The sequence below is a fragment of the Phalacrocorax carbo genome, chromosome Z (genome assembly GCF_963921805.1).
Source record: "Phalacrocorax carbo chromosome Z, bPhaCar2.1, whole genome shotgun sequence".
NCBI lineage: Eukaryota > Metazoa > Chordata > Aves > Suliformes > Phalacrocoracidae > Phalacrocorax > Phalacrocorax carbo.
The window spans coordinates 63,147,013-63,174,451 of NC_087548.1; the positions used below are offsets into that span (position 1 = coordinate 63,147,013).

The 27,439-nt window shown below is 41.3% G+C and overlaps 1 protein-coding gene across 1 annotated transcript in view; it reads left to right on the forward strand.

The window, feature by feature from the left end:
• The first annotated feature begins 1,288 nt into the window (after positions 1-1,288).
• The window catches only part of KCNN2 (potassium calcium-activated channel subfamily N member 2), a 74,504-nt gene continuing 48,353 nt past the window's right edge, over positions 1,289-27,439 (forward strand). Inside the window, exons 1-3 of the mRNA XM_064438847.1 lie at positions 1,289-2,461; positions 2,768-2,863; positions 22,290-22,708. Of these exons, the coding sequence (XP_064294917.1) occupies positions 1,289-2,461; positions 2,768-2,863; positions 22,290-22,708 (1,688 nt within the window). The remainder of the gene's footprint in view (positions 2,462-2,767; positions 2,864-22,289; positions 22,709-27,439) is intronic.

Sequence of the window (27,439 nt, forward strand, 5' to 3'; positions counted from 1 at the left end):
AGAGCACATTTAAAAACTTCCTTATTGATGGTGCCTCACTCAAAGTTCTAAAACGCAAGCCATTCAAGGGTGTAGAGTTTCAAAGCAAACTGAAGGTCATGTGAGACACAGAAATCATACAGATGTGGGCTTTTATCCTATAAAGGCTTAGCGGGTTTTGTCTTTGACACCAGAGAGAAGTTAAAGATGTAAAGCAACCTTCCATGCTGTTGAACTTTGCAGCTGATTTTTCAAGCTGCAAAGACAGCCCTGTCTGACTGGAATAAAAAAAAAAAAAGAAACCCCTCTTATAATGTGACCCAGGTGACAAGAATGGCACAGCTGTAACAAGGTAAATCACTTACCGTTTTCAAAGTTCTTCCCTTAAAGAATCTTAAAAGCCTTAAATAAATGCAGAAAGGGGACTTTACCTGGTGGAGACATTGCTCTGCCTAAGGGAGCTGCGGGAACGAATTACTCAGTGGGAGTTCGGGAGGGAGAGGAAGGGGAAGAGGCAAAATGGTAGCAGGCGACCAACTTCAGGAATGCGCTGGCGCTGTCTGCCAGGAAGCCGGAGCGGGCGGGGAAGGCGGCTGCCCAGTGACACCGGCCCCGTTTGACGGTAAAACTCCTGCCGACGCGCCGGGGCAGGTCTCCGGACCCCAACCCCGCCCCTCCCGCCGCGGTGCCCCGGGCGGCGGCCTCACGCCCCGGCGGCCGCCGCTCCCCTCTCCCTCTCCCTCTCCTCTCCCCTCTCCAGCCGCGGGAAGGAGCGCCCGACGCAAACCCGCTCCCGCCCCCGCTCCCCGCCGGTGACAGGCCCCCGCGTGCGGGGAGGGCGCCCCCGCAGCCCGGCCCCGCGACGGCCGCGGCCTTTCCCCGCTCCCCGCGGCGACCGAGCGCGACGCTGTGTTTTGCAGGGCGGCGGCGGCGGCGGCGGCGGGAGGCGCCGCTGGACAGCTCCGGAGCGCGGCGCGGCGCCCATGTTCCGGAGGCGGCGCAGATGTGAGCGGCTGGGGGGAGCCGGGGAACCCCGGCGCGGCGGGCCCTTCCTGGCGGGGACGATCCCGGGAGCCAGCGCGCTCCCCGCCCACGGGAACCCCCGGGTTTCCGCGGCGTGGGGCTCCCCGCGGCGGGGGCGGGGCGGGGGCCAGGGCAGCCCCTACCTGCGGGCGCGGCGCAGGGCGGGCGGGCGGCGGGATCCCCGCGCGGGGCGGGGCAGCGGGGGGACCCTGCGCCGCCCACGCCGCCTCACGCCGCGGCCGGTCCGTCCCCCCCACTCCCCGTTCCTCCCCCCTCAGGTGACGTGATGCCCGTTGTTTTGGTCCGCCCGACCAATCGGACGCGGCGGCTGGATTCTACGGGAGCCGGGATGGGCCCTCGGTGGCGGCAGCAGGACTCTCCCCTGCCGACCATAACGCATTGCGCAGGGTGCACCACCGCCCGGTCCTCCTGCGGCTTTAACGGCCCCGGCATGGACCCGCCGCGCCAGTTCCCGCCGGGGTTCGGCCCCGAGCAGCAGCAGCAGCAGCAGCAGCAGCAGCGCCCGCCGCCGCCGCCGCACTGTCAGCAGCAGCAGCAGCAGCAGCAGCAGCAGCACGGCCAGGACAAGCAGAGCCTCCTCCAGCAGCAGCAGCAGCAGCAGCAGAGCCCATGCCTCCAGTGCAACAACTGCGCCTACTACGGGGCTGCTGCGGCAGCCGCGGGGGATAACCTGCCCCTGCTGCTCCGCGCGTCCTCGCCCCTCTCGGGCGCTTTCCGGACTCGCTCCTCGCCGCTCTCCTCCGCCGCCTCCTCCCGGCAGGGCAGCCAGCTGAACGTCAGCGAGCTCACCCCGTCCAGCCATGCCGGCGCGTCCAGGCAGCTTCACCAGTACCACCAGTACCACCAGTGCCACAGCCTGCAGCAGCAGGCAGCCAGCCCCAGCAGCAGTGTCAGTAGCGGCAGCACCCACCACCACCACCACCACCATCACCACCACCACCACCATCAGCAGCAGCAGCGCCGGGAAAGCAACCCCTTCACCGAAATAGCCATGAGCAGCTGCAGGTACAACGGCGGCGTCATGCGGCCGCTCAGCAACCTGAGCTCGTCCCGCAGGAACCTACAGGAGCTGGACTCCGAGTCGCAGCCGCTCCAGCCGCCGCTCGCCAGCCCGGCCGCCGCCGCCGCCGCCCCTGCCGCCCCCGGCACCCCCGCTGCCCCGGAGATCGTGGTCTCCAAACCCGAGCACAACAACTCCAACAACCTGGCGCTCTACGGCCCCGCCGGCCCCGGCCCCGGCCCCGGCCCGGGCGGCGCCAACAACGGGGGGGGCAAGTCCAGCAAGAAGAAGAACCAGAACATCGGCTACAAGCTGGGGCACCGCCGGGCGCTCTTCGAGAAGCGCAAGCGCCTCAGCGACTACGCGCTCATCTTCGGCATGTTCGGCATCGTCGTCATGGTCATCGAGACCGAGCTCTCCTGGGGCGCCTACACCAAGGTATCGGCGCCTCACCTCGCCCGGCCGGCCCGGCTCGGCTCGGCAGCCGCTCCGGCCGCCCCGCGGAGGGGCGGCCCCTGCCCCTCAGAGAGTCCAGGGCGGCGGGGCCGCTCGTCCCCCCGCCCCGTCCTCGCCGGCCGCGTCCCGAGGCGGCCGCCCCGGGCTGCGGCGGGGTACCGCCGGCCCCCGCTCCCCGCCGGCGCCGTGGGGCGAGGCGGCCCTCCCCGGGTCTCTGGGGGTGGCGGTGGGGCGGCGGTGGCCCCCGCGCCCGGGTTTCTGAGGGACGGCGCTGTCTTTCTCTTGCAGGAGTCGCTGTATTCCCTCGCTCTGAAATGCCTTATTAGCCTCTCCACGATTATCCTGCTCGGGCTCATCATCGTGTATCATGCACGGGAAATCCAGGTAACGTTTCCTTCGGTGGGTCAGCGAGCGTTGCCGGCGTGGCAGGGGTTGCGAGGCGGTTTGTCTCGGGGCACAGTGGCGGTAAGTACTTGGCACTTCCCGCTGGCTTGGAGAGCAAAAGTGATCGCTGCGCGCCTGCCGAAGTTTGGTGGATGGACCCCATCCCTGGAGAGAGACATGGCGTGCGTATGCATGCGGGAAGCTCTGCCTGCTAGGGACTGTTGCTTGTGGTTATGCTGAAGGCCCGCTTAGCCCCGAGGTCATAACATGCTTTCTCGGTGACATGCCTTCCGTCTTCTGTAGCAGAGGTACAGCAACAGTCCCTTATTTCCCAATGACTAAATTTCATGCTGTGTGTTTCTTGATAGCAAGGTTAATTATCTTCACTGTGCAAGGTATGTAATCTTCACTGCATTATCTTAGATACGAGCATAGTCTCGGTTAATGTTTAAGAGGAGGGGGAAGACGTATGTTTGGCTTGTTTTTTTAGTGCTGTACAGCCACTAAGAATGTGACAGAGGAAAACTTGTCGAGAAAGGTAGGGCTAAAGGTGGAGGGAACGTAACGATCAAAGCGGTAGAGTAAGTGTTACAAATACTGTCACAGGTTCTGTCCCAGGGAGTTAGTTCTAATTTCAGTTGTAATTTTTTTGACCAAGAAATTAAGATTTGGTATTTCGGCTCAACTAAAACATAAAACAGATAGATTTCAAAGTTTTGAAGGGAAAAACACCTTGCTCACAGATACATTGGTACTTTTGCTTTTTCAGAGTAGCTAGAGATGCCTTGATCTACAAGCTGAAATGGCAGCTTTCAAGGGCAAAGATGACTTTTCCACTAGTACCAATCATTAAAAAAATAAAATTAAGTCTTGCACAGTACCCTGCTTCTGTGCAAAAGAATGCTGTAGTTTCAATGTGAAATGGCACCTTAGTCTCCTACTTCGGGTAATGTTAGAGAAGTATTATGTTACTGAAGACTCTTTGCCAAATTAGATGCTGTTGTGCAGTCCTTGCACATGTAAAATTTCTATTCCTGGCTCAGAACCCAGTTTCTCTGTTTAATGATATTGTACTCAATAAACAAGTGTTCTGGTGAAAGAGCATCTTTATAAACTACTGGAGTACTAATGAAGAGGTTTCTTTATCTGCATAAAAATAAATAAATAGCACTGCTCCAATGTAGGAGCCTTCTTCTCCCGTGTTTCTTCCCACAAGTGGTGCTTCAGTAATGAAGAGCAAAGCTGAAGAAAAATCTCTGTAAACATTTGAATTACTCTATGCATTTTCCAGAAACTTTAAATGGAAAATTTTATGCAGGATAACCAAACGGTTGTAGGTCCCTGTGTGCATCAGCCTATACTAAGTAGTTACTCCAAGATTTGCTTGGGTTTTTTTTCAGGTAAATATTTACAAATTTTCATTCCTTTAGGAGTGTGTTATGGAACAGAAAAAAAAACAACGCAAAAGAAAATTCTGGGTTTTTGGTATTTAAATTATTAGTTTTAAAGAACTTGCTCATGTATGCGGCTACATGGAAGGAGTTATGCAATCATGTGACTTAATCAAGGTTAATGTAGTTTTCAGTGCTGCCTGACAGTACAGAACACAAGTATACCTGCCTGTAAAACAGCAATGCCCTATGCTTTGCTCTGACAGACATCAAAAACTGCAGTAGTGAAGGCAGGGCCTGGAGTGAGCTGCAGCTTCGAGGGGCTGTCATTCATCTCGAAAATGAAAAAGAAGTTCTTTTTTTCAGGGAACCTGTTAGAAGGAAAGGGCATAGTACCACCGTTAGCGAATAGATACCTGATAGCTTTTTAATTTAGGCACAGTCTTTTTTTGTGCACAGACTTGACTTTTAAAAAATACGGTGAAGAACATGCAGAGCAAAATTTACATCCATCTGTGGTTGTAAATTTATGTTACACATGACATCTGAAAACAAGAAGTACTTTCAAAGTACTTGGCTTAGGAATGTAAGGAATCTTCTCCAGACAATATAAAGTACTGTGTAACCCTGATAATGTAATGTTTTTTAAATAATCTTTTAAAGTTTTTAAATAATCTTTAAAGCTGATTGTTTTTATGAAGTGACACTTGCATTTAATTCAAGCAAATATCCTGCTATGTGCAGTAGAATGAATCACATCTGTAGAATCATGCACAGAGATGATTAGTTGTGTCCTGGAGGACTGTTTGCACCAGCTATTTGTCAATCCTATTCAAGTTTGAAAATTTCTTATATGTACTTATACTTTACCAGTGGATATATCGTAAATAAGGAGGAATTCATTGAGAAAAGTTCTTCCATAGAACAGAAGAAGGTCAATGTATTCTGCTTGTGGTGTGGTAGGTTTCATACTCCAGTAGAAGCAAACCAACCTAAACGTAAGTAGATTTTTCTCCAAAGTACAAGCGAAAACATGTTGAGAAACAAAAAGATGACAGTTTAGTAATTATTACTGATTGTAGATTTAATATTTAGGAGCTCCTGGTGATGTAAAATGCCAGCAAACAGCAATCACCTTTTTCATTCTTTCGGTAGCCTGTGACCTTGATTTATTGGTAGGAGGTCTGAACAGCTGTGCTGCGAGCAAGCCCATGACTGTGCGTAGCAGCATAGTGGGTGACTGTAGTCTTGCCGTTACAATGACCTTGCCCATATGTTTTGCTTTGAAAACATACAGCCAGACGGTCAGTTAAACCAAACTCCAGTGCTCGCCTGTCCTTCACCTGCTGAACGTTTTAAGGGAGTGGGAAGTTTGTAGACTTGCAGGGATTCTTCCCGAGAGCCTTACACCGACGGGAGACGAATGAGTTTTCTTTTCCACCTCTTCCCCCGGTTAGACCGCGGTTGATGTGCGGCGGAGGAGCTGGAGCACCTTCAGTCTCTGCTGGGCGGGGGGGGGGGGGGGGGCCGTTTCCCGCCGTCGCCTTTTCAGCACCGCAGACAGCTCCGCACATTGCGCGCGGCCCGCGGCGGCGGGGCCCGGCCCGGTGGGTCCCGCCCCGCCCCGCTCCGTCCCGTCCGGTCCCGGTGGGTCCCGTCCCGTCCCGTCCGGTCCCGTCCCAGCGGGGCCTGTCCCGTCCCAACCCGGCAGGTCCCGTCCGGTCCCGGCGGGGCTGGTCCCTGTAGGCGGTAGGTCCCCTCCCGCCGCCGCCCGTCCCCGCCGACCGCCGCCCCGTGCATCCCCCTGGGCATGTTCGTAGCCCCGCGTTCAAAACCTGTTAGCAAAACGGGTCTCTCTTTTTAATTCCCTGGAACTTGCCCTGAGTTCTGCATCTGACGGACCAAAGGCTCCAGAAGGGTATAGCTGCAGTATTTAGACAAGAGTAAGTGTATGGATGCAGCATAGTCTTGCAAAATATCAGAAATGTTAAATTATTTTAATCAAATAGGTTTTCAGTGGTTGTTCTGTATTATCCTCTATAAATTTAAGGATCTGTTATTAAATTTAATAAATGTGAGTTAGTGTTAAGGCTATAATAAAAGTCAATTGAAACCAACTGTATTTAAATGACAAATCATAACTTATATTATAATTTCCAGAAAAGAGGATAAAAATTTTAAGCAAGTTTCCTTCATATCCCGTCCTTACTCCCCACCCCCCCAAAAAAAAAACCAAACCACAACAAACCCAAATGAACAATGGTAATGATATGATGTTTGAGTTGAGGATAGTGACCCTAAATCTGTGTGTTCTCCTTTTGGTTCATTGTTGTCATGCCTATAATTCTGTTAAAAACATCACACTTGGGAGATTATGAAATATGCATTGCTCTGTCTCCAAGCTTGTGTGGTTGTTGATTCAGTTCTTCAGAGCAAGTGCCCCGTGTTTGGAACATCAATGAGAAAAATGTAATTCATCATTATCCCAGCCTAGAACAGGTATTTCTCTGACTATCACTCCACTTGAGAGTTTGAAGAGGTAGAGGAGGAAAGAGCTAAGAATATAGCATGATCCAGTTATCATAATTATTTTTGGTGTACAGATTATCCACTTCATGCATAAACAGTTTGTTACTTAATACTGTTTTACATAATTGAAGCAGCAGCATGGAGCATGGTTAAAACTGTAGTTCCTAGACAACTTATTGTTCCATTCCATATTTCTCCAGCAGAATTTGCTGTTAGATTGATAAAAAAGTGGAATTTAAGAAAGTTTTGGATGGTAGTTCACATGGAAAAGCTGCAATTTTTCTAATTCTTTTGAAAAATAGACCCCTGTGTCTCTCTCTAGTATTGGTGGAGACGGAAATGCTTTTTAAGTATGCACTCCTGAAGTTCTACTGGCATTTCCTTTTATTACGCAAAGGATTAACATCAAAATGCTCTGAGGTTGCCCAGTAACAGGTCTTTAATGTCTTATGTTGGGCATTCCACCATAGCCTGAGAGTACATGGTCACTGGAGGAATATGACCACTGGAACACTCCTCCTTTATTGCTGGACTGCTTAGTGTACCCCTTCTGTAAATAAACATTGTCCTTCTATTTCCTCTCCTGAATAGTAGTAACCTGAGTAATGCTAACCTGTGCTGTCCTGGACAGAATCTGAACATCTTCTCCTTCTCCTTGGTACAGATGCTGTCACTCATGCAGAAACATGGAAGTTGTTGTTATTTGGTAGAAGTGAATAGAAATATTTATTTTTTCGTGTGTCTGTTTTGATTTCTAACCACTTCTGAAATGTATAGCTAGTTCATACTTGGGTATAACACGTGTCAAAAGTCTTGCAGACTCCAAGGTTAAGGTTAAGCCATTCGTTTCACGGCAGAGCCTGCCAGGGCTCCAGGGAGAAAGCACCTTCAGTCCTGAGCTGGTTCTGAAGCAGTGTGAAAATAATGTGCTGCTAATGGATTTGGAGTGAAACACTTCCAGTCTTCATTAACTTTATGGAAAGTTACCGCAGCTGAGAGCCCAAATATTTTGCTGAAGAATCAAGAATCTTTGTTTCTTTTCCCTCTTTCTCAAAACTTGAAGAAACAGAACAGGCAGTATTAGGAAATAGCAAAGGATGGTAATAAATACATATCTTGACCTGTTTATTGTGCAAATCAATCCCATGATGCATGATAGTAAAAAACACTGTTTGTGGGAGTTTGATTACCTTATTGGCATCAGTGGAAAGTTCTGCAGTAAAAATTTTGCACTCATGAAAAATGCGAAGTGAAACTCCCATACAGTTTCCTGTCATATGAAGTAATGGGTGTTCTGCAGGCCAAATTATTTGTTTACATCTATATTATTGTTTTGCCTTCACTGGGGTGGTACATGCGCATCTCATTAGCTGTCTCATTGGCAATCTCTTGTCTCTGTGCTGAGTGTATCTTGCCTTTGTTTAGGTATATTGAAACATCAGGGATTGCACACACAGACTGTAAAACTTCTGCTGCAGAAACAAATGAGATAGATTAAAAGCACAGAGAGCAAGTCTGTTGAATAACAGGTGAAAATTAAGAAATAAACTTTGAGTGGTAACTTTATTCTGATCTAAAGCCCATTGAGAATTATTTATTTTTTTTCCTATTTATTTTAATAGGCCTTGGATCAGGCAACAACAAAATTCACTGTGTAGCAGTTTTGATCCAGGATACAGTAACTTCATGTGCAGACTCAAAAATTCCTTTCTACCAATCAAGTTTAGTACACATTCCATGTGTGTATTAAACGGAACATTCCATATGTGTATTAAATGGCAGAAAATCATGTAGGAATCCAAGGACACCACATCTGTCAAATTAACACCATATCTGTCAAATTAACACTTCAGAGTATGTTTGCAAAAATACTTAGTTTTAGTTTCATTCAGTACATTTTTGATAGATTAGATCTGCAGAATGTGTTTACCCAGGAAAAGTTACAAGTGCCCAGTGTCTATGAAATGCAGCACTGTAATGCATACGGAACAGAAGGCAGGCTAGAAAAACCTTTAACGCTGGTCAGCATCGAAAAGGATCTGAAACCTTTCGCACTGAAGTTACATGTAGAAGATGCCTGTGTTTCCAACAGGCTCCATCAGAATGTAGAAGAAGGTTGTGCCTGATGGTCCGGACACTGGACAGCTGGCCTGGCCATACCTAGGATTATCTATTCATATGCACCAGTGTTCTGCACATTTTTTAAGGAGGCTGTTAGAGATTTATCAAGACACAGTAGTGCATAATGAAGTGTGAGATGGTATGTTGTTGCCCTTGTTGGAGGAAAGCATCTGTAACCAGAGATCAGATTCTGGATTTCTGTGCATTGTGTACCTTAGCTGAAATCAACAGAGATACTGTTGTCTGCTCTCTCAGAGGTGTTCTGTATGCACATCTTAATGTGAAAGTATTGTACGTGTCAGATCCTTTGACTGTGGGGACTTCAGATCAGAAAATTCTGTCAGGTACTTGACTGCAGCTCTGGTTTGGCTGAGTTTAAGTGCAAGTGTGCCAAGGCTGACAAGTGTAGATTAACGGTCTTGTGATTCTGGTTCTGGTTTGTGTGTGATCTACTAAATGTAGTATTCTGGGATTTGAACTTGATTTGAGACATGTTTATGGTCTGTTTTGAGCAGAGATCAGACAGGAATGGCTGCTGAGTAGGACTTGGGAGAATTAAAAAGCTGTGTGGAATCTTCTATGCAACTTCAATCAGCTGTTTTCACCCTTGATTTTGGTGATGAAAGTTGTTGTCACACTCCCTTACTAGAGGATGAATTACTGCTCTGAGCCTATGAAGCTTCTTTTAAAACATAAATTACTCCTAAGGGAAAAGGCTGTAATTGATCTTATAATTAGCTTTTAGGTAAGCTGGATATACTGGTCATTGTACAAAGTTTCTTTTATTAACTGAAAATAAACCGTAAAGTACGCAGAAAAACAAGTAATTTCTTGGGGAAGTTTCCACAGCTGTGTTCTGTAGAAAAGAGAAAAGTTACACATCATTACAACCAACGAAAAAAAAAAATTAATATCACTTTGTCAAGCCTTTTTTTTTTTTGTTTAATAACATAAGCTATAGTACTCTGAAAAATATGAATGGAAAAACTTCCATTCAAAAAATATATGTGAAATACCTATGTATCACAGTGTATTTTTAATGAAGTCATGTAAATTGATTTTGACCCATTATTTTAATGAAAGCTACATTGTTTTCTTTTTACAGTTTTGAGAAGATCAAAAGAGATTGTAGTAAGAACATGTTTTACAGCTTAGAAAGAATTCATGTGTAAAGAGCATGGTAAAACGTGAACATTTCGTACTTCAAACTGATGTTTCTGAACCTAGGCCTTTGCAGTCAAAGATGTTAAGTTAATATCATACATAAATATTTTATACAATATTGTTTTCATGTAGTTGCTGGGAATCGCACGTTTGTAACTTAGAGATGCATTCAGCTTTTCCCTGTTGAACAGTCCCTGCAGTTGTGCTCCTCCATCTGTGTGAAAAACCCTGCTTCTGGTTAGGATGTGTCTAGGGTGGGAACCTAGCTTGATACTGAGTCTGGGTATTCAGAAGAAGATATCTGGGGCAAAGGAAGAGTTTTTGCTTGTAAAAGAGCATATTGGAAATAAAAAATAATTGAGAAATAAATATATATGGGCTCATATCCATAAATTTTATTGTCACCTGTGGGTAAAGGGCTTCCTGAGCTTTCTTACCTGTAGTCTGCAATAAATATTATTGCTTGTAGTATTTTAGAGTGTAGCTGTGTGTCTTCCATAAACAGTTACACATCAGTTCTGTGGTTTGATGGGTAGGTGTAAGTTAGCCTGTAAAGAAGGAAACAGGTGTGTAACAAGCACTTATATTGTAGTTTTCATTGTCAGAGGGAATTGGATGCATGCTCACATTTTTTCCTGTCACTTAAATGATGCCTTTACAAAAGGGGAGGCTGAGACCAAGAGTTCAGGTGCTGTGGAAATAATCTGGGGAAGCCTTTGTAATGACATTTGAAGCTCAGGCTTCCTTATCTTGTAGTCTTATGCTCAAATCAGTCATTTGTCACGTAAATAAGACACTGTTGTTGCCATCCAGTTATGCCTATAATTTTCAAGAACAACCTGCTTTAGTGGATGTCCCAAACACTGCTATGTAAAATTAATGCAGTGCTCCACAGTATGCCCTAATGAGATACTGTTGGGAATTTTAATGAAGCATTTTATTTGTGTTACAATTGTTTATTCCAGCTTTCGTAGCACTGCAGCTTCTGTAGCATCACTGCAGGTGTACGCAGACATTCACACCTGCCCTACCCCTGACCTCTGACAGTAGTGTCTTTCACTAGAAAAACGCATTATGAAGCAATGCTTCATCTTCAGTCTCTTAACAAAACAAAGATTCATCCCAGGCGGTGAATGGTATTTCTTGTTCATGATGGTTGTTACACTTTTAAGGGTAAGATCTGTTGCAGCTCGGGAATGAGGCATGTCCTTAACTAAAAATAAAAATTGCATAGTAGCTTTGGTGCAGTCTGTACCATTGCATCCATAAAATTTGCATGCATAGAACTCTGATTTTAGTCTGGGAAACTGGAGAAAGACTGAATATTCAGGTGTGGCTAGACAGCACAAAATAAATTGTTTCCTACCTGAAACAAATAGTAAACACAACTAGCAATAATGATCACTCAGCATTCACTGATAGCATCCAGATTTAATGAAGTTTTCATCAAAAGTATTCTCACTGCATTTCTGGTACAACATTAGTTACCATTTTTACACCAGTCACAAACATTTGAGGTGTGTTTTGACTTCAGAGGAGAATCTGTATTTGTGAGTATCTAAATTAGTGGGATCTTTCATTTTAGAGCATCCTCATTATATGCAACACCTTTGTCATTATTAAAATATGTTTTCAAGAAGACTTGGAAACTCTTGAACAGACATTGGTTTATGAATAAGCTAAGGATGTTCTTTACCTGCTTTTTCTTTGCCCACGGAGCTGCTCTCTGCAATAGCTGTGAAATGCATTTTTGGCCATGAAGCTGCCACACCCAGATTGTAGTGGGTTCCTTTGACTGTAGATGCCTTTGTAGGATACTGCCCAAGAGTTGTTCTTGGACTCTGCTTAAGGAGTGGGCTGATACAGGGGAAATTCTTGCCCATCCAAATTCCAATGTATCTGAAAAGGTACGCCATTATAGCTACTACTGAACATGATCCTCATCTGAATGGTGCCATGGGTAGAGTGGCTTCACACTAAGCCCACCCCACCATTTTTGTTCTTGTTCAAGTTTGGGCTTCATGGTAAAAACCAATAACTTGCATTCTGTTGTGATTCCTGCAGTGTGATAGCTCAGAAAAACTAAATCTGTATGTGGTAGATAGACCAGTGCTGTGCCTGATGTATTCCCAGTTTGGCTTCCATATAGTTTTAAGGTAGTTTAGTGGCAAGTTATGTAAAAAACCCAATTGACAGAAGACTACACATAGCCAGCCTGCTCTACAGATTTGGTTGTCAGATAGGAAGATGTTTGGTTCTTCATCTTTATGTGCAGCCATATATCAATAGACATTTGTCTACCTCCCAGCAGCAGTATTGGATGCAGCGAGCCAGATGAGAAATTTAGCAGTGTGGCTGTGTGCTGGCAGACCATTCTTTTACCCTGCCATTTGGCACTTGGAAGGAAAATAAAAAAGATGAACAGTTTTTTTATATCCAGCTTGTGATCAGAGATGTCACCTCATCCAAAATTAATAGTTCTTGCATTTCACCCGTGACTTTTGTATGTATGTTGTGGCTGGTGTCATTCTGTATTCACTGCTGGACTTTTTGGTGCCCGACTGTCCTGTTGAGCATAATGGTTGTGAAAATAAACCTTTCTAAAATATTTTGAATAGCAATTTTATGTTTAAACTGTGGAGATAATGGGGTTGGCAGCATTCAGTGCAAACTCGTTTCGTGTATTTGATTTGCAGACTTCTTAAAAAAAAACAGTAGCTTTGAGGACAGAGCATCTATTACCTGAGAGAGCTTCTGTAAACGAGACAGATTTGATGAAGCTGTAACATTCAAATAGTTAATGGAGCAACAACAAGAACTGTGTGTGCTAAGAGGTGTTTGACAGAATATGCTTAGATGTTGGTTTTTGGGGAGGTTTTTGTGGTTTGGTTTTTTTGTTTGTTTGTTTGTTTTTTTTTTCCTGAGGAAGTAGCTGCAGTCATAATTAGTGATGAAGTAAAACAGTGTTTTACCTATAAAGAAACTCAGATGTATAGAAATATAAAGAAACTTGAGTCTATGTTTAACCTGGTGTTGAAAGTTGCCTTTCTTAATGATATTTTAACTTAATCTTTGAAGCAGTTTGAAGACTGTATCTGCTATATGGCTTAGCCAGAAGCCCACTTCAGGCCTTCAGGAGTAACAGATACTAAGTAAGTAGCTGCTTTATTGGTGCTTTATTTACTTGCCAGGGTGAATTACAGAGGCATTTCTTGCAGGAATGCTGCTATACTCTTAGGATTAGTGTGTGACTGTGTTTATTAGGATTTTTAAATACACAAGTACATCTAACTCCACTCTGCTTCTCCTGCTGCCCAGTTCTTAGTTTCCCTTATTTAAGTGGTCATGCTTTAGGACAATGCTTAAATATTTAGATTTTGCGTTCTGTATTTGGAGTTATTTTAAACATACCCTTAAATGAAGTTCCCAGTTTAACTGTGTTTCTGAGACAGTAAAAACACAGCAGGGACTTTATAATTCCTGTGGTACTGATGTGTATTCACCCATTGTCAGTTAAATAAAAATTTACCCAGTTTAAACACAAACTTTCTCAAATACCTGAAGTATTTGTATCATAAGTAAACACTAAAGGAGGAACTGAGAAGACAGATTCTTTTGTATATGACAGGTTGGTACCAGCCATTCCTTAAAAACACGTTCCTAAGTTTAGAGTCACTGGTGTACTCCTTTGGCAGAATGAATGAGTTAGCTCATTTTATCTAGCTTCAGATTCGGTGCTTCTTTCTTAAACTTCTGTTTCCCCTATTCACTTGCAAAAATATTGCCGACTTCTTGAGAAAATACATCCTTTTTTAAAATTGGTTCCAGTTTTCCTAGGAGTAATGAAGCTGATCATCCCTTAAGAGGGTGAGGCTTCTCTTGCATTGGGAATAGTGGCAGATGGCAGCTGTTTTGGGAGATGGCATTTCTTCATGCAGTGATCTGTAGAACAAATTGATTTTAGTACTGAATGAAGAAAAACAAATCCTGAATGAAGAATTGTAAAATAATAATTTAAAATTAACAATATAAAAATGTTGAAATGTAGATAGTTCTCCCCGGTGAGTTTTGCTTCTGCAAAAATACTGTAGAATCAGAGTTACTTTATTCCTGAGGTACTCGAGAAGGGGAAAGAAATAACACAGACCACTAGGTTTTTTAAAAAATGCATTCTAAAATTTAGTTCTGTAAAATAGCACAGTTATGTTATGGGAAGATGTGCCGTGTTCTTGGAATATGAAGTTTTGGAACTGCTCTTTCAGTGCAAAACTAAAGTCATCCCTAACTCAGAAATCAGTGTTTCCATCCCCATACTGCCAAAATCAGTGTAGTAGTTACAGCAGGCCTAAAAGACCAGAAGTTTTTAAAGAGATTTTAGCTGCTGGTGGTTTTGGATTATTTTAGTAGCATGGTAATTTGTTCAGTATGGTCATTTGTTTATATTTATGAAAGTACAAAGGGAACCTAAGCAATTCAGTCACTATTTCTTTTCAGCTTTTCCTTTTAGATGTAATAAAGCTGGCATAGCTCATGCCCTCCCTCATTCTCTTAGCAGGGAGAGTGAGCCAGAGCAGGCCAGTGAAAGCAGAGGGTAGCATGGAGTGGCAGCTGATGGAAGCTGAGTTCTGAATAAATTGTGATCAGGCTAGGTTAGGTTAGGTGGTGAAATGTTTTCTAAGGGCTGGCTACATCCAGATAACTTTGTCTCAGTCCTTAGGTTCTTGGAGAAAAAAAGCTGTGGTTGAAAAGTATGTATCTTTTTCATTCGATCTCTGTCAATTGCATGAAGCTGCTATTCTGGATTGCTCTGGGTCACCCAGTATGTTCTCTAGTAAGTACATCTGTTATGTAATAGGAAACATATGATTTTTATTTTCTTTGTTATTTCTTCCCTGCTTTTTAAATAACAGAATTATAAATGGTATAAAGCAAGATTCATGCTGTTTTAGTGAACTGGTCCCATTTTCCTGTTTTGCATGTTCATGCAAAAGACCTATCTCAGCTGTTCCTTCTGCGTTATTCTTCTTGCACTTAAGCAATATTCAGAGCTTTATTAAGTCATGATCCTTCTGTATCTGCTTGGATCAGTTTTGACTGTCAACCCCAGTCACAAGAACTTTTGGGAACTGCTGGTGATGGATGGAAGCCTCTACATGTGGTAACTTAAGGAGTTTATTTGCATTGTGTTTTAAGCAGCTGGAAAGTCTGGGATCTGAAACTTTGGTCTAATGAAGTAGCTGTTAAAGTAAGAATATTGTTAAAATGAAGAAATACATGTTGTGGACATTGACTTTGTAGAAACTCCTGATTCAGTCAGATCAATTCAGTCACTTTCTGGTGGATCTGCTGAGTATCTGAAATGAATATGGTAACCCTGAGTGGTAGACTTTTGTTTCTGGACCTCTGATTTGGTTCAAAGGTTCATAAAAATTCTTAAAACTAAATACGTCCCTGTTGATTACAGATCTGAGGAAGCTGAACTGTGATTGTTCCAGCAAGTGTCCAAATTAAATTAAATTAGGAGGTTGCCTTGTGAAATATCTCTTTAATAATGGAAGTGAGAAAATACTTTGTTTTGATAATAATCTTTTATATATATAAAAATCAGCCCTTGCTATTAATAAGTTCATTACCTAATTCTTTTGATTTTGTTATATATTTAGAAGCTTGTGAGAATTTCTTAGTTTTGTGCGTTATTATGCTTTTCTCAGGTGATTCTTCTCCATAGCATTAGTAAAGAAATCTTGATATCTTGGAATGTCCTTTTTTTTGTTTGTTTGTAGTCCTTGGATTTCAATTTATAATACTATTACCTGCATGGAAAGTTACTGGGTAGAAAGAATGGCATTTTTAGGAGCATCTCACCTTCTTTGGGTCCCTGGAACACATACTCATATATGGAGAAACTTATATGAAAAGAAATTACATTACGTCCCAGCAATTGCTGAGTGTATAATGGTCTTTTGGTGTTGTGGGCTGTTGGGAGGTCAAGCTATTTCATAGTTGTTTGAGATGAATGATAGAACTGAAAATCTGGCCAGTACCATTCAAAAATATTGAGCAACGCCTCTAAGTATCTTTGGTAAGAGAAAGCTGAAAAGGGTACTGTCAGTATGTGATTTAAAACAGAATGTAAATATGGGTAGGCAGAATTAACCTTTGTGTGCTAAGGCAGAATTTAACCTTGTATTAGTTTATGTGATCATAAATGTCCTTTCTTTTAAAAAAATCACACAGAGTATTTGGGGTAGGGTTTTTATAACGATCTGAGAGAAAGAGGTTAACAAAAGACAGAGACAAACCTGTTAAGAGCGTTGTTTAACACATATCTAATTTTTGAAATGGCTATGGATATGTGTGGCCTGTCAGAGTAACTAAGATGTATTATTCAGATATATTTTAAAGTGAAGTTTTTTATGCTGCACTTCTTAGCCACCAGCAGACAATAACATGAATCTTTCTTTACGTGCATTGATGTACACAGTGTTTGTAGCAAAATGTCAATAACTATGAAAAACTCATTTTTCACAGAGATGTTAAATTTAAATAAATATATTATGCAAATAATAATTTTTGTGCTGAAGCTAAGTACCAAACTTTTACAATGCTGTGTTTAAAATGACTTTTTTATATACTAGGGGAGGGGTGTGTGTGTGTATGTACGTATACATGTATAAGTGATAGAGCAGTCCAGCTTCCACATTTGAATGAACTAAGCATGTTTCAGTAGATAGCTATATCCACAGGACCTTGTGGATCAATTTCTAATGACCTGCTAGGAAGTTTGGTTTTGCCTCTGGATGTGGCAAACGTTCTGGAAAACATAAGATAGCCAAGCCCTCATGTAATTTTGTGAAAAACATACTTTGCCTTCCATACTTTGCATGCAGAAGGTGTTTGATGCCTCATGACTTTATGTACGACTTGGACCCACCAACATGTCTGCCCTGTGGTACTGTATTTAGGATGAGGAGTACAGCACCCATCAGGGACTCCTGCAGGCTCTCCGAGGTCAAGGGCAGGCCTTTAGATAGCTTACAGACCATTTGATTATGTGCCTTCTGTTGATGGAGGAAGATCTTTTTCATCCCCCAGCTGGGGGGAACTGTGTTAAAGGCTTGAGATGTCTATCTTCTACCACCATATAATTTAAAATCATTTTTATTTAATAGGGTGCGGTGGGTCAATAACTTGGCTGTTTGGAGTAGCAAGACAAAAGAAATATCTTCTGTCTTCTTCTCCTCTTAGTACCAGAATGGTCTTTTTGGTTGTATAAATTATATTTTTGAGACTACAAACTATAGAAAAATGTCTGGTCACAAATTTTGGTAAATAAGCATGCCCAGAGGCTATATTTTGCTACTGTGGATCATAGTCCCATTGATTCTTTTTTAAGGTTTAAGTGACTCCAGTATTTAAACATTTAAATTTGGATTTTTAAATTAAACAGTTGCAACAATATGTTTGCGAGTACAGTTTATTCCTCTTCTGCAAATAATGCTTCTAGGGCCACAGCTGATGATACTTTATCACAGTTTGTTGCTTCCTTTTTACTCCTGTGTTAATGTATCCCTATAGTATTACAGCAGGGTAGTGATACAGTTTTCAGATTTGTTCTTCTACCTGGATGTTAAAGGCATTTTTAGAAAATGGCTAGTTTCCTTGTTCTTGTCTTTCACCAACATCCTCTGATTGCCTGCCATGAATCTCTTTTGATATACTAATGATTTACAAAATTAACTTATCTCATTTTGTTTTAAGTAGCTTTAGGATCTCTGATCTAAGTTGTCATTGTGTGCAATCTGTCTACTTTGAATGTGTTTCTCTTTTTCTCATCTGGTGTTACACAAATTTAACAAAGTGCTATGTAAATACACACACATAAATATCTATGATATGATATTTTATGTTTTTACTGTGTGGCATTAAAAATATCAAGTTTATTTGAAGTTTAAGATTGATTTATGCCTTACTTTTACATGTAACATTCTGGAAATATGTTACATAATTTCAGGTGAAAATAACTTTAAAATTTTTCATATAGAGTGCAGATTTAGTAAAGGTATGTGAGAGTTGTGTATTTGAAGAACCTTGCAGAGCACTGATGAAGTACTTGCATTAGATTTCAACACTGAATAATTTTAAGAAATTGGAAAGCTATGAACCAGCATAACAGTTTTGACCTTGACTGGAGCTTGGCCTTCTCTGTGGAGTGCAGGACTCAAATCTGTAGGAGGAGTTTGCTCATTCTTTTATTATGTTCTCTTTTTATTGCTAGCATCGTTCTCCATTCAAATGGGGAGTAGTATCTTGAAATTAATGCATGGTTATTATAACAGGATTGACTGAAAGCAGCTGAGAGGGTGTGTACATTCCCTTTAAATTGTGCTGTTCAGCTGTTCTTTCTCTTCTTCCTTCATATACTTTCCTTGCTTTCTGGATAGGAAATGTACCCAGCCAAGCATGCAGACATGCACAAATACCTCTGTATCTTCCAAATTAAAAGTGAAACTTGCATTTAGTAGATTGCATAATTGCAAGTATATAAAATATACATAAAAACCTGTACTGATTTCCATGTCATTTTGGTATGTCCCAATTTAATTGTCATTCATGGCCTGTTTTTAGAGGCTCATATTCGTTCCAGAGTGTTTGATATCTGTCACAGTTTGAATTTAGAGACAGAGAATTGTAAGGAGATTTTCCTCATAAATGTGATTTGAAATGTCAGTATTTTTATGAAGTGGAAATGTTTGCACTGGATCTGTGGACGTTTGTGTCTTCTGGTGTTTTCTACTGTCCATGTTTTAACCTCCTAAATCTCATTATGTGACAGCTGAAGATATTATCACTTTAAAATGTTATTTTTCTTAGAAGAAATAGGCACTGCTGAGGTCAAGGAAAGTTGATAGGGATTTTCTGTGTCTGCAAAAGTAACCCATTCCACTGAGCACTACAGAGAAACTCCTTTCTTTGTAGCATGTTAGGATTTCTTCTGCTGACAGGTGAATATGTTATCAGGTATGTATTCCATAAGGACATATTAAAGTTTTTTAAAAACTCAGTGATTAAATAACATTTTCTTCTGTGAAAATTGTAAGATCAAATTTTAATGCCTAAATTCAACTCACATTCTTCTGTTCTCATCTTTGAAATTGAATCAGTACTTAAGTTATAATTTTTTTAATTGCCTTTCTGCATATAGAATTCTTTTTTAAATTGGTGAAGATGGTAGATGAAAAGGGAGGACAAAAGACCATTGCTTTTTTCAGCAGATTTTGCAACTTGAAAGGAAATCTAAAAACACTGCCATTTTGACATATATTTTATATGTAACTGAGAGTTGAAATAGTTAAATCTGTTGTTAATCTATTCTTTTATTCAGAAACCCACGCAGCATTTGAAAGATTTTAAATTTTCTATCTCTTTTTCAGTCAAGGTTCTTACTATTCATCTGTAATCTGGGTTTTCTAAATACCTGGACCTCTTCATAACTGATGTAACACTTCTGTAATCTGACTGACAGCACTTAGAGGTTTGTCACAAGAATCAGATGCACTTGAACCATACTGTACTTTGAAAGTTTGGCCCTTCATACCAAATAGTACATTTGCTAAGTGCAAACCATCACTTTTTTGGTAATACCTGTATGCATACCTACATATATACATAAATTGGCCTTCCAGTATCAATTCATATATTTAGTATACAAAGTTTGCAGAAAGACCACAGGTAAAAGAAAATGTATGTGCTCATGATGCATACATTGATTTCAATGACTGTGTGTCTTTAGCTTTGTCTTTCATAGTATTGCAGTGCAGGTAGGAACTATACATAAGTGTGGTGGCTTGACCTTGGCCAACTGCCAGACGCCCACCCAGCTGCTCTCTCACTCTGCCTCCTCAACAGCACAAGGAGAGAAAATGAGATTAAGAAGTTTGTGAGTTGATATAAAGATGGGAAAATCCCTTACTAATTACTAGCACTGGCAAAACAGGCTCAACTTGCAGAAATTTATTTTAATTTATTGCCAGTTAAAAGCATAGTAAGATGGTGAGAAACAAAGACAAACTAAAAGGCCTCGCACCACCCCCTCTTCCCAAGTTCAACATCTCTCCTTCATTCCCAACGCTTCTATTTCTCGCCCGTGAGTGGCACAGGGGGTATGGGGAATGGGAGTCTATCCACGACAGTTACTCTCTGCCGCTCCTTCCTCCTTGTGGTTTTTCACTGCTCCAGTGTGGATCCTCTCCATGGTCTGCAGCCCTTTGGGCTAAACCTGCTCCAGCATGGGTCATCCGTGGGCATCAGTTCTTGTAAGGAGAATCTGTTCCAGTGCGGGCTCTCTGCAGGTGGCAGTTCCATCAGGAAGTACCTACCTTGCTCTGGCACAGGGCCCTCCATGGGCTGCAGGGTAGGTATCTGCCCAGTATCTGCCCCAGTGTGGTCCTTTCCATGGGCTTTGGGGCAATACCTCTTCACCACGGTCCTCTCCATGGGCTGCAGGGAAATCTCTGTTCCAGTCCCTGGTGTACCTCCTCCCCCTTCTTCTTCTCTGATCTTAGCATTTCCAGGGTTGTTTCCCACTGATTTTTCCCCTCATTCCTCACCGCCTGGGCAGTGTTTTGCTGTTTCTTAAATACGCTTTCACAGAAGCACCACCAGCTTTACTGATGAGCTCAGCTATGTCCTGCAGTGGGTCCACTGTGGAGCAGTCCCTGATCTCTTCTCGCACACGCCACTGCTGCAGCGCCCGCCCCGGTACCAAAACCTTGTCACTGACACTCAATACAGTAAGATGGAGGGAAAGAACATAAAGGGATGAAAAACAGGTCCAGAAATACAGAAATTTATTTTGTTTTATTTCTTACTGTGGTTAACTTGTTTCTTTTAGTATCAGTTCAACTGTAATAAAGTTAATTTGTGGTTTTCACTTTCCTAAACAAATGAATGGAGCAATTTTCTGAAAGATAAACTGAATGCATTGGGAAGAGGATGTAGAGTGTGTTTTTGATTTCTAAAAACATATACAGAGAGATCAGGCTTGTATTTCTGAACTCGTGAAAGGTGGAAAGGGGTGAAGAGCAGGGCAGATGAGTAATTGTTTTTTTGGCTGTGTATATGCTGAAGATACTCCTCTTACTTTAAAGAGGGCATTCTTTGCATACTTTGTCTTCTCACCTATTGAATTACTTAGAAATTTTTTAATAATCTAATTTTTAAAATCCTGCAAAAGTATTTTTATTTCCTTTCCTCATTCCCTGTTGAACAGCCTTGTTTAGATTCAGACTGTAGCTGAAGTGATGAGAAGGTCTTCTCCTGTCACTGAGATTGTATCTTTGTCATTATGGGTTATGGTCCTTTTTGAAAAATTGCCTATGTGCAACTTGTTGCACACTGCTACTCTCTACTAGTGCCAAATGCTGTTTGATTGTTTGTTTAGTAAATCATTACGAACAACATTTACTAAACAGTGTGGAATGTTTCAATACCTTTGTTCTTGGATGGCAAACTGAAGGCCTTGATTGTGCAAGAACTAACATATGCATTTAATTTTCACCTACTAGTAGATATCACCTGGCTGTCTGGGCTGCTCTGATATTTGCCAGCTTTTGCTTTTCAGATTTTCACCATGAGATATCTTTTTGAGTCTTTGTGAAGTTTCTTATGCACTTTTGCATCCTATGTTGTTTTGTATTGGTGCCTGAAGCTTGAAGAAAGCTTAGATAGTTCTACAGAAGCTGTAGTATCACTCTGTCTGAAGTATGGATATGCTGTAGGGTGTGCTTAACATTGCATCTTAGAAAGTATTTTCAATTTGTAATTTAGATACCCATTCTGAAAACAGTTTCTTAAATTTGTCTCAATTTTGTGAACTTAGAGTAAGTAATTGATTTTTGAAGGGACAAGGCTTAAATTGGTCCAGAGTCTTGTTTTACCAGAATTTACAATTAAAGAAAATACAAGGAATTCTTAGGAAATAATATAGGAAAATTCAGTTTCACGTACAGATTTAAAAATAGCGCATGGCAAAATTCTTTTTACCTTAACCAGAGTTATTTTGCTTCATAGTGACATAGTAATGTCATTTTCTGAAATGGCATATTTATTCTCTTTTTAGAAGTCATTGGCAGCTTTGAAAACTATGGTATTTTAAGATAGAATTATAACAAGGTTTATTAATGATGTACTAAAGTTAACCTTATATTTTATTATTTCAGTTGTTCATGGTGGACAATGGAGCAGATGACTGGAGAATAGCCATGACTTATGAGCGTATTTTCTTTATCTGCTTGGAAATACTGGTGTGTGCTATACATCCCATACCTGGGAACTATACATTCACATGGACAGCCCGGCTCGCCTTTTCTTACGCTCCATCCACAACAACAGCTGATGTGGATATTATTTTATCTATACCAATGTTCTTAAGACTATATCTTATTGCCAGAGTTATGCTTTTGCATAGCAAACTTTTCACTGATGCCTCATCTAGAAGCATTGGAGCATTAAATAAGATAAACTTCAATACCCGTTTTGTTATGAAGACTCTAATGACAATATGTCCAGGAACTGTACTGTTGGTTTTTAGTATCTCGTTATGGATAATTGCTGCATGGACAGTCCGAGCTTGTGAAAGGTAAGGTTGCTCTGTTTGCTTAGTTCTTTCTGCCTGTCTTTCTAGTTTTCTCTTGTTTTGCCTCTTCAGTGTTGGATTCAGAGGACCTAAATATGTAATGGAATGGAGCTTCAAGATCCCTAATATTTTGAGTGTTGGTTTGATTGTATTCTGTGTCACAGATTGTCAGGAATGCTTTGCCTTTTAATCTGAAGGACTTCTGCAGAGGGGTTTGTGCCACACTGTTTACTGTACCATTGTGATATGATTTCAGTGTTTTGGTATAATTTTAGGTACGTTTACTAAAACACAGTGGACAGGTACCATAAAATGTTATTAAGAGTGGTTGTTGATATTCTGGATTGATATCAGCTTTCATTTATTTTGTTTGTAAGATATTTGTTGAGGATAAGGTAGGTAAAACGGCCATGTAAAATTCCAGTGGAAAATGTTTGGGGTTTTGTTAATTTGAGTGCAAAAGGAAGTGCAAAATATTGTTGGGGAGTTAGCAAGATCAAAAAAGGGGAACAGGCATAACAATTACAGTAATAACTCTTCTTCCCTTAAAAATCAGGAAAACTGCATTGGAGATGCAGACTTTAATTCATTTCAGCTGGTTTTCTAACCTCCCACTCCCACAGACTTCACTGGAAGTGCAGAATAAATGGCTATGAGTGCTGACAGCTTGAAATTGAATTTCTCAAACAAAGCTTTAACAAAAAAGAAGAGACCTTCTCATTGGTAGGATTGCTTAGGAATATAAGATAGGTTAACTCTATGGAGGCAATTAGGATGATTTGCTATGAAAGATTTAATGCCTGGCACAGCTCTTAGATCCTGGAATGAATTTCTCCTTAGTTAAGCTGGAAGATCTTCAGCATACTTAAGACATTTCTGCTGGTGGTTGTTAACCATTTTGTTTTCCTTCTTCCTTTCCACGTCTGGCCATTTTAGAAGCAGTTTAGGGGAGTTAATTGTGACAGCTAACTGATTTAAATCAGCAGTTAAATTGCACATCAACTGTTATGCTTATGTTACTTTTGGAGGTTACTCCTTGCATCACTACTCAATTTGTTACAAAGAAAATAACTGGTCTTGTAAACCAGGTGTAGAGATTGTGTTGACATTTTAGTTTTTATTGTTAAAATTGCCAGAATTGTGGAATGTAGTTTGTTACAGTAGATGCTTTGTGTCAATGTTGTTTCCTCATGTTATGGCAAGACTAATCATTTAAGAACATTCTGAAAATGCCACGTTAACGGTGACATATTATAATTTCAAAATATTCCCCATAGTGGGAGCCAATGGAGCACTCTAGATATTGACTGAAAGTACAATAGTTGTATTTTAGTAAGAATGTTCTCGTTTCAGATGTAGCTGGCTTCTGCAAAGCCTCTCCTCTTTGTCTCATGTTCTTCACCTCTGTTCCCAGAAGTTTTCTTTCAACAGAATTACTGCTTAGGAATTCCTGAGTGTCTACTCAGGCATTTCCCAAACCGTCACTTCTGAAGTGGCTCTGAATAACTTCAGCATCCATTGCTGTCACTGTTTTACGTATCACTGGTTAATAATCTGTATTATTATTATTGTTATTATTATTATTATTTCTCATTAAGCATTTAATAGTCATTGTGTTATTAACTTTTAAATAGATGCATATTCAAAATAAGCATATAAAACTTGTGCCTCTCTCAGTGAAAATTACTGAAAAACAACTGAGGCACTTCTACATCACTGTGATCCTGGGAAGATGCTTATTTGTTTGGTCAGGTACGCTGAACCCAGGGTTGCAAACAAGGCTGACTTTTCTTCAACTGTCTGCTAAACTAGTAACGGATTTTCCACATTTTAATTTGCAGTTGCTGTCCTTGAAGTGACTGTAATGGTTTGGACAGTAAGCTGGATAGCCACTGACTCCTCTAAAACTGAAACAAAACACAACTAAAAGCAAGTTAAATATAGAAGTGAGTATTAGATTAATATATCTCTAGCATAATTACCTTCTGTCAGTGGTGTCCAGGCCAAGATTATATTCCTTCACATTTAACCAAATCATTGATTTTATGTTTCAAAAACACTAAAAGGGTTGTATTTTGGCTTTGGGAATTAGTTACTTGTGTCATTCATGCTAGTTGCACAGCCAATTTTGTGTGTTTTGTGCCAGATTTTCCCTTGAGGGAGTATTTAAGTCTTTTGCCAAATGAATGATACTGGCTCTTCATTCCAGTTGCTGATTAGTCCACCAAAAACCTGTAGATCCGTAGCCCGTAGAGAAGTAAGTTTTTAAACAAAGCTCCCAGAAGAAAACCCCAAACCCCCACATATCAAAATGCTCTTAACAGTCTGCCATCTGAAGCTAAACAACCCTTTTTGTATAGCTGGAGAGAGATGTAATAGCCATGTGTCATGGGAAAGGACAAATATGGCCACTGAATCCATTTCGTGGTGTGTAGAGGTCATAGTCCTCAGAAGATGTCTACTGAGATCTTAATGGCTTTGATTTGCTCTGTAGTTAAAAGTTTAGTTAACACAAATAAAATACATTTCTTTCGTCTGCGTTTAAGCTGTTTTTTTGTTTTGTTCTTTTCTGTCAGTTTTAACTAGAGAGCATCTTTATTTGTTGAAATAGACTATTTTGTGTACACAGAATGATCCTGGAAATAAATGTTTTCATTAGAAAGAGAATTTGCTATTTTGCTTGACACTGTACTTGAAACCCTAATGAATTTTGGTATACTTAGAGAAATTAGGAATTAGGCAGCAGTGTGGTGGCTTTTTTTTTATGAGGGGGGATTTACCTGAATGAAATTTGATGGTGTTAAGTGGAACTCAGCATCAGTCTAGCACCAAGCTTTTTAATTTATGGTAGTAGTTTTACATAAAGCTTTGCACTAGCGGTTTTAGTATTTCTTCAGTGTATTAAATCAGTTATCTGGCCATCCAAATTGGAACAAGATGGTGGTGATAAATTTTAATATTTTAATATATTAAACCTTTGGAATGGAGATGAAATATTCTCATGTTATTCGATGCCCTTGGCGAGTGGGGAAGTCACAGTAGGCAGTGTCCTTACTGTGAAGTTGTGTGTGCTCAGCAAAAGCTGTTGCTGCTGAATGACAGCCTGATTTTAAGACTGTTGTTCTATTTGAAGTCAGGTTTTTCTCATTGCAGGCTGTCCTGGGAATAGGAAGAGAGATTTGGAAGCACTGCATTTCATAGCGAGGAAGGTAACATGAAAGAGCATCACTATCCACCTCTCTGGTGAAAACCCTCTGAGATAGGTTATGGGTTGAGGCAGGAAAGTTGACTGCCTGAATTTAGACTTCACTGCTTTAATGGTCATCTGGCTGATCACTTGATATACACTAAACTAAGGCAGGACATGTGTCTTTCTCAGTGCCTTAATGGCTGTATTGTTAGCTCCCAGAATGCTAATTATAGCAAGTGACACTTAGGGTTGGTGAGCAAGGTATTTTCCAGGATTGCAGTTTAAGGTCATCCACGAGGGCAGAATGTAGTACAGATAATGATGGTGGATGGCCAGCTGAGCATAAATGGGTTGCTAGGGCTGCACAGTGATCTGGTTGAGGGAGTTTGGGAGTAAAAGGTGGGGAAAGCACGGAAGTGTTGCTGTATACACAATGTCAGGAACCCGTGCTTTTTTATTGCTCAGGTTTTTATATCTGTTTTCAGGGGAAGATTATATTACATGGGTTTTAATACCTGTCTTTTCATTGCCAGCATCGGTATATTGCTGTCTGTCATACATGGCCTTCATAATGAAAATCTAAATTTTTTATTAGGTCTAACTCAATAGATGTTTGTGTTTATAACACCTCTGAGGCACACGATCTAGAACACTTAGGAATATGTTAGTTTCGTATATAAATTATGAGTCCTGTTAGCAGATTACTTTTTGCAGTCTCCCATACCGATCTTGTTACTGAAATAGCTCTCTGTGTGGTCATCAGTTGTTTATAGCAGTTAAAATAGAAAGATTTTGTTTGTCAAAAAAGAAAAGTTAATATCCACAGCATTATGTCATTGAAAAGTCTGACAAATTTGCTTTGCTCTTGTGGAGAAGACCTGTCTCTGCTGCTGTGAGAAGTGTTCTGCTTTTCTAGGGTATTTGGAAGGTAGTTGGTTGCTCTTGTTGATCTTGTTATATTTTCTCTGTAAAGGAAGAAAGAACCTTGCCTTCTGAATGCACATATAGCTATAATGTGCCCACGTATCAGGGCAACATGAGCCGCATGTGCCCATGTTACATTGCTGTACGTCCAGAACGGCTCGTATCACATGCCTGGAGTTACTGTGGATTTACAGCAGCAGAACTGAGAAGAGAAGTGGATTTTCTGCTTCCCCAGAGAGCACATTTTTGGCACCATTTTTGGTTCTGTTTGTACCTCTCTAACTTCTGGCAATGAAGTCAGTTCAGACTGAGCAGTTCGTTTAGTCAGCATTTTTCCTCCCATCAGCTTCTGCTCTGTATTCTTTCCTTGATTTAATAAAAAATCAAACAAAAGCCAAACAAAGAACGAAAAATCCATCTGTGTGTCATGGCAAAATCCTTTTCTGCACTCTGCTCATTTATGTTTTCTACAAATAAATATCTGTCTTAATTCTCGGAAATGTGATGCCATCACAAAGTTTTGAGTAAGCAGCTCGCGCATGACAACTGCTAGGCAAATGTTAAGGATTCATTTGGTACAAGCAGGTGGAGGGACTGAGGCTTGCAGCTGTAATTCATGT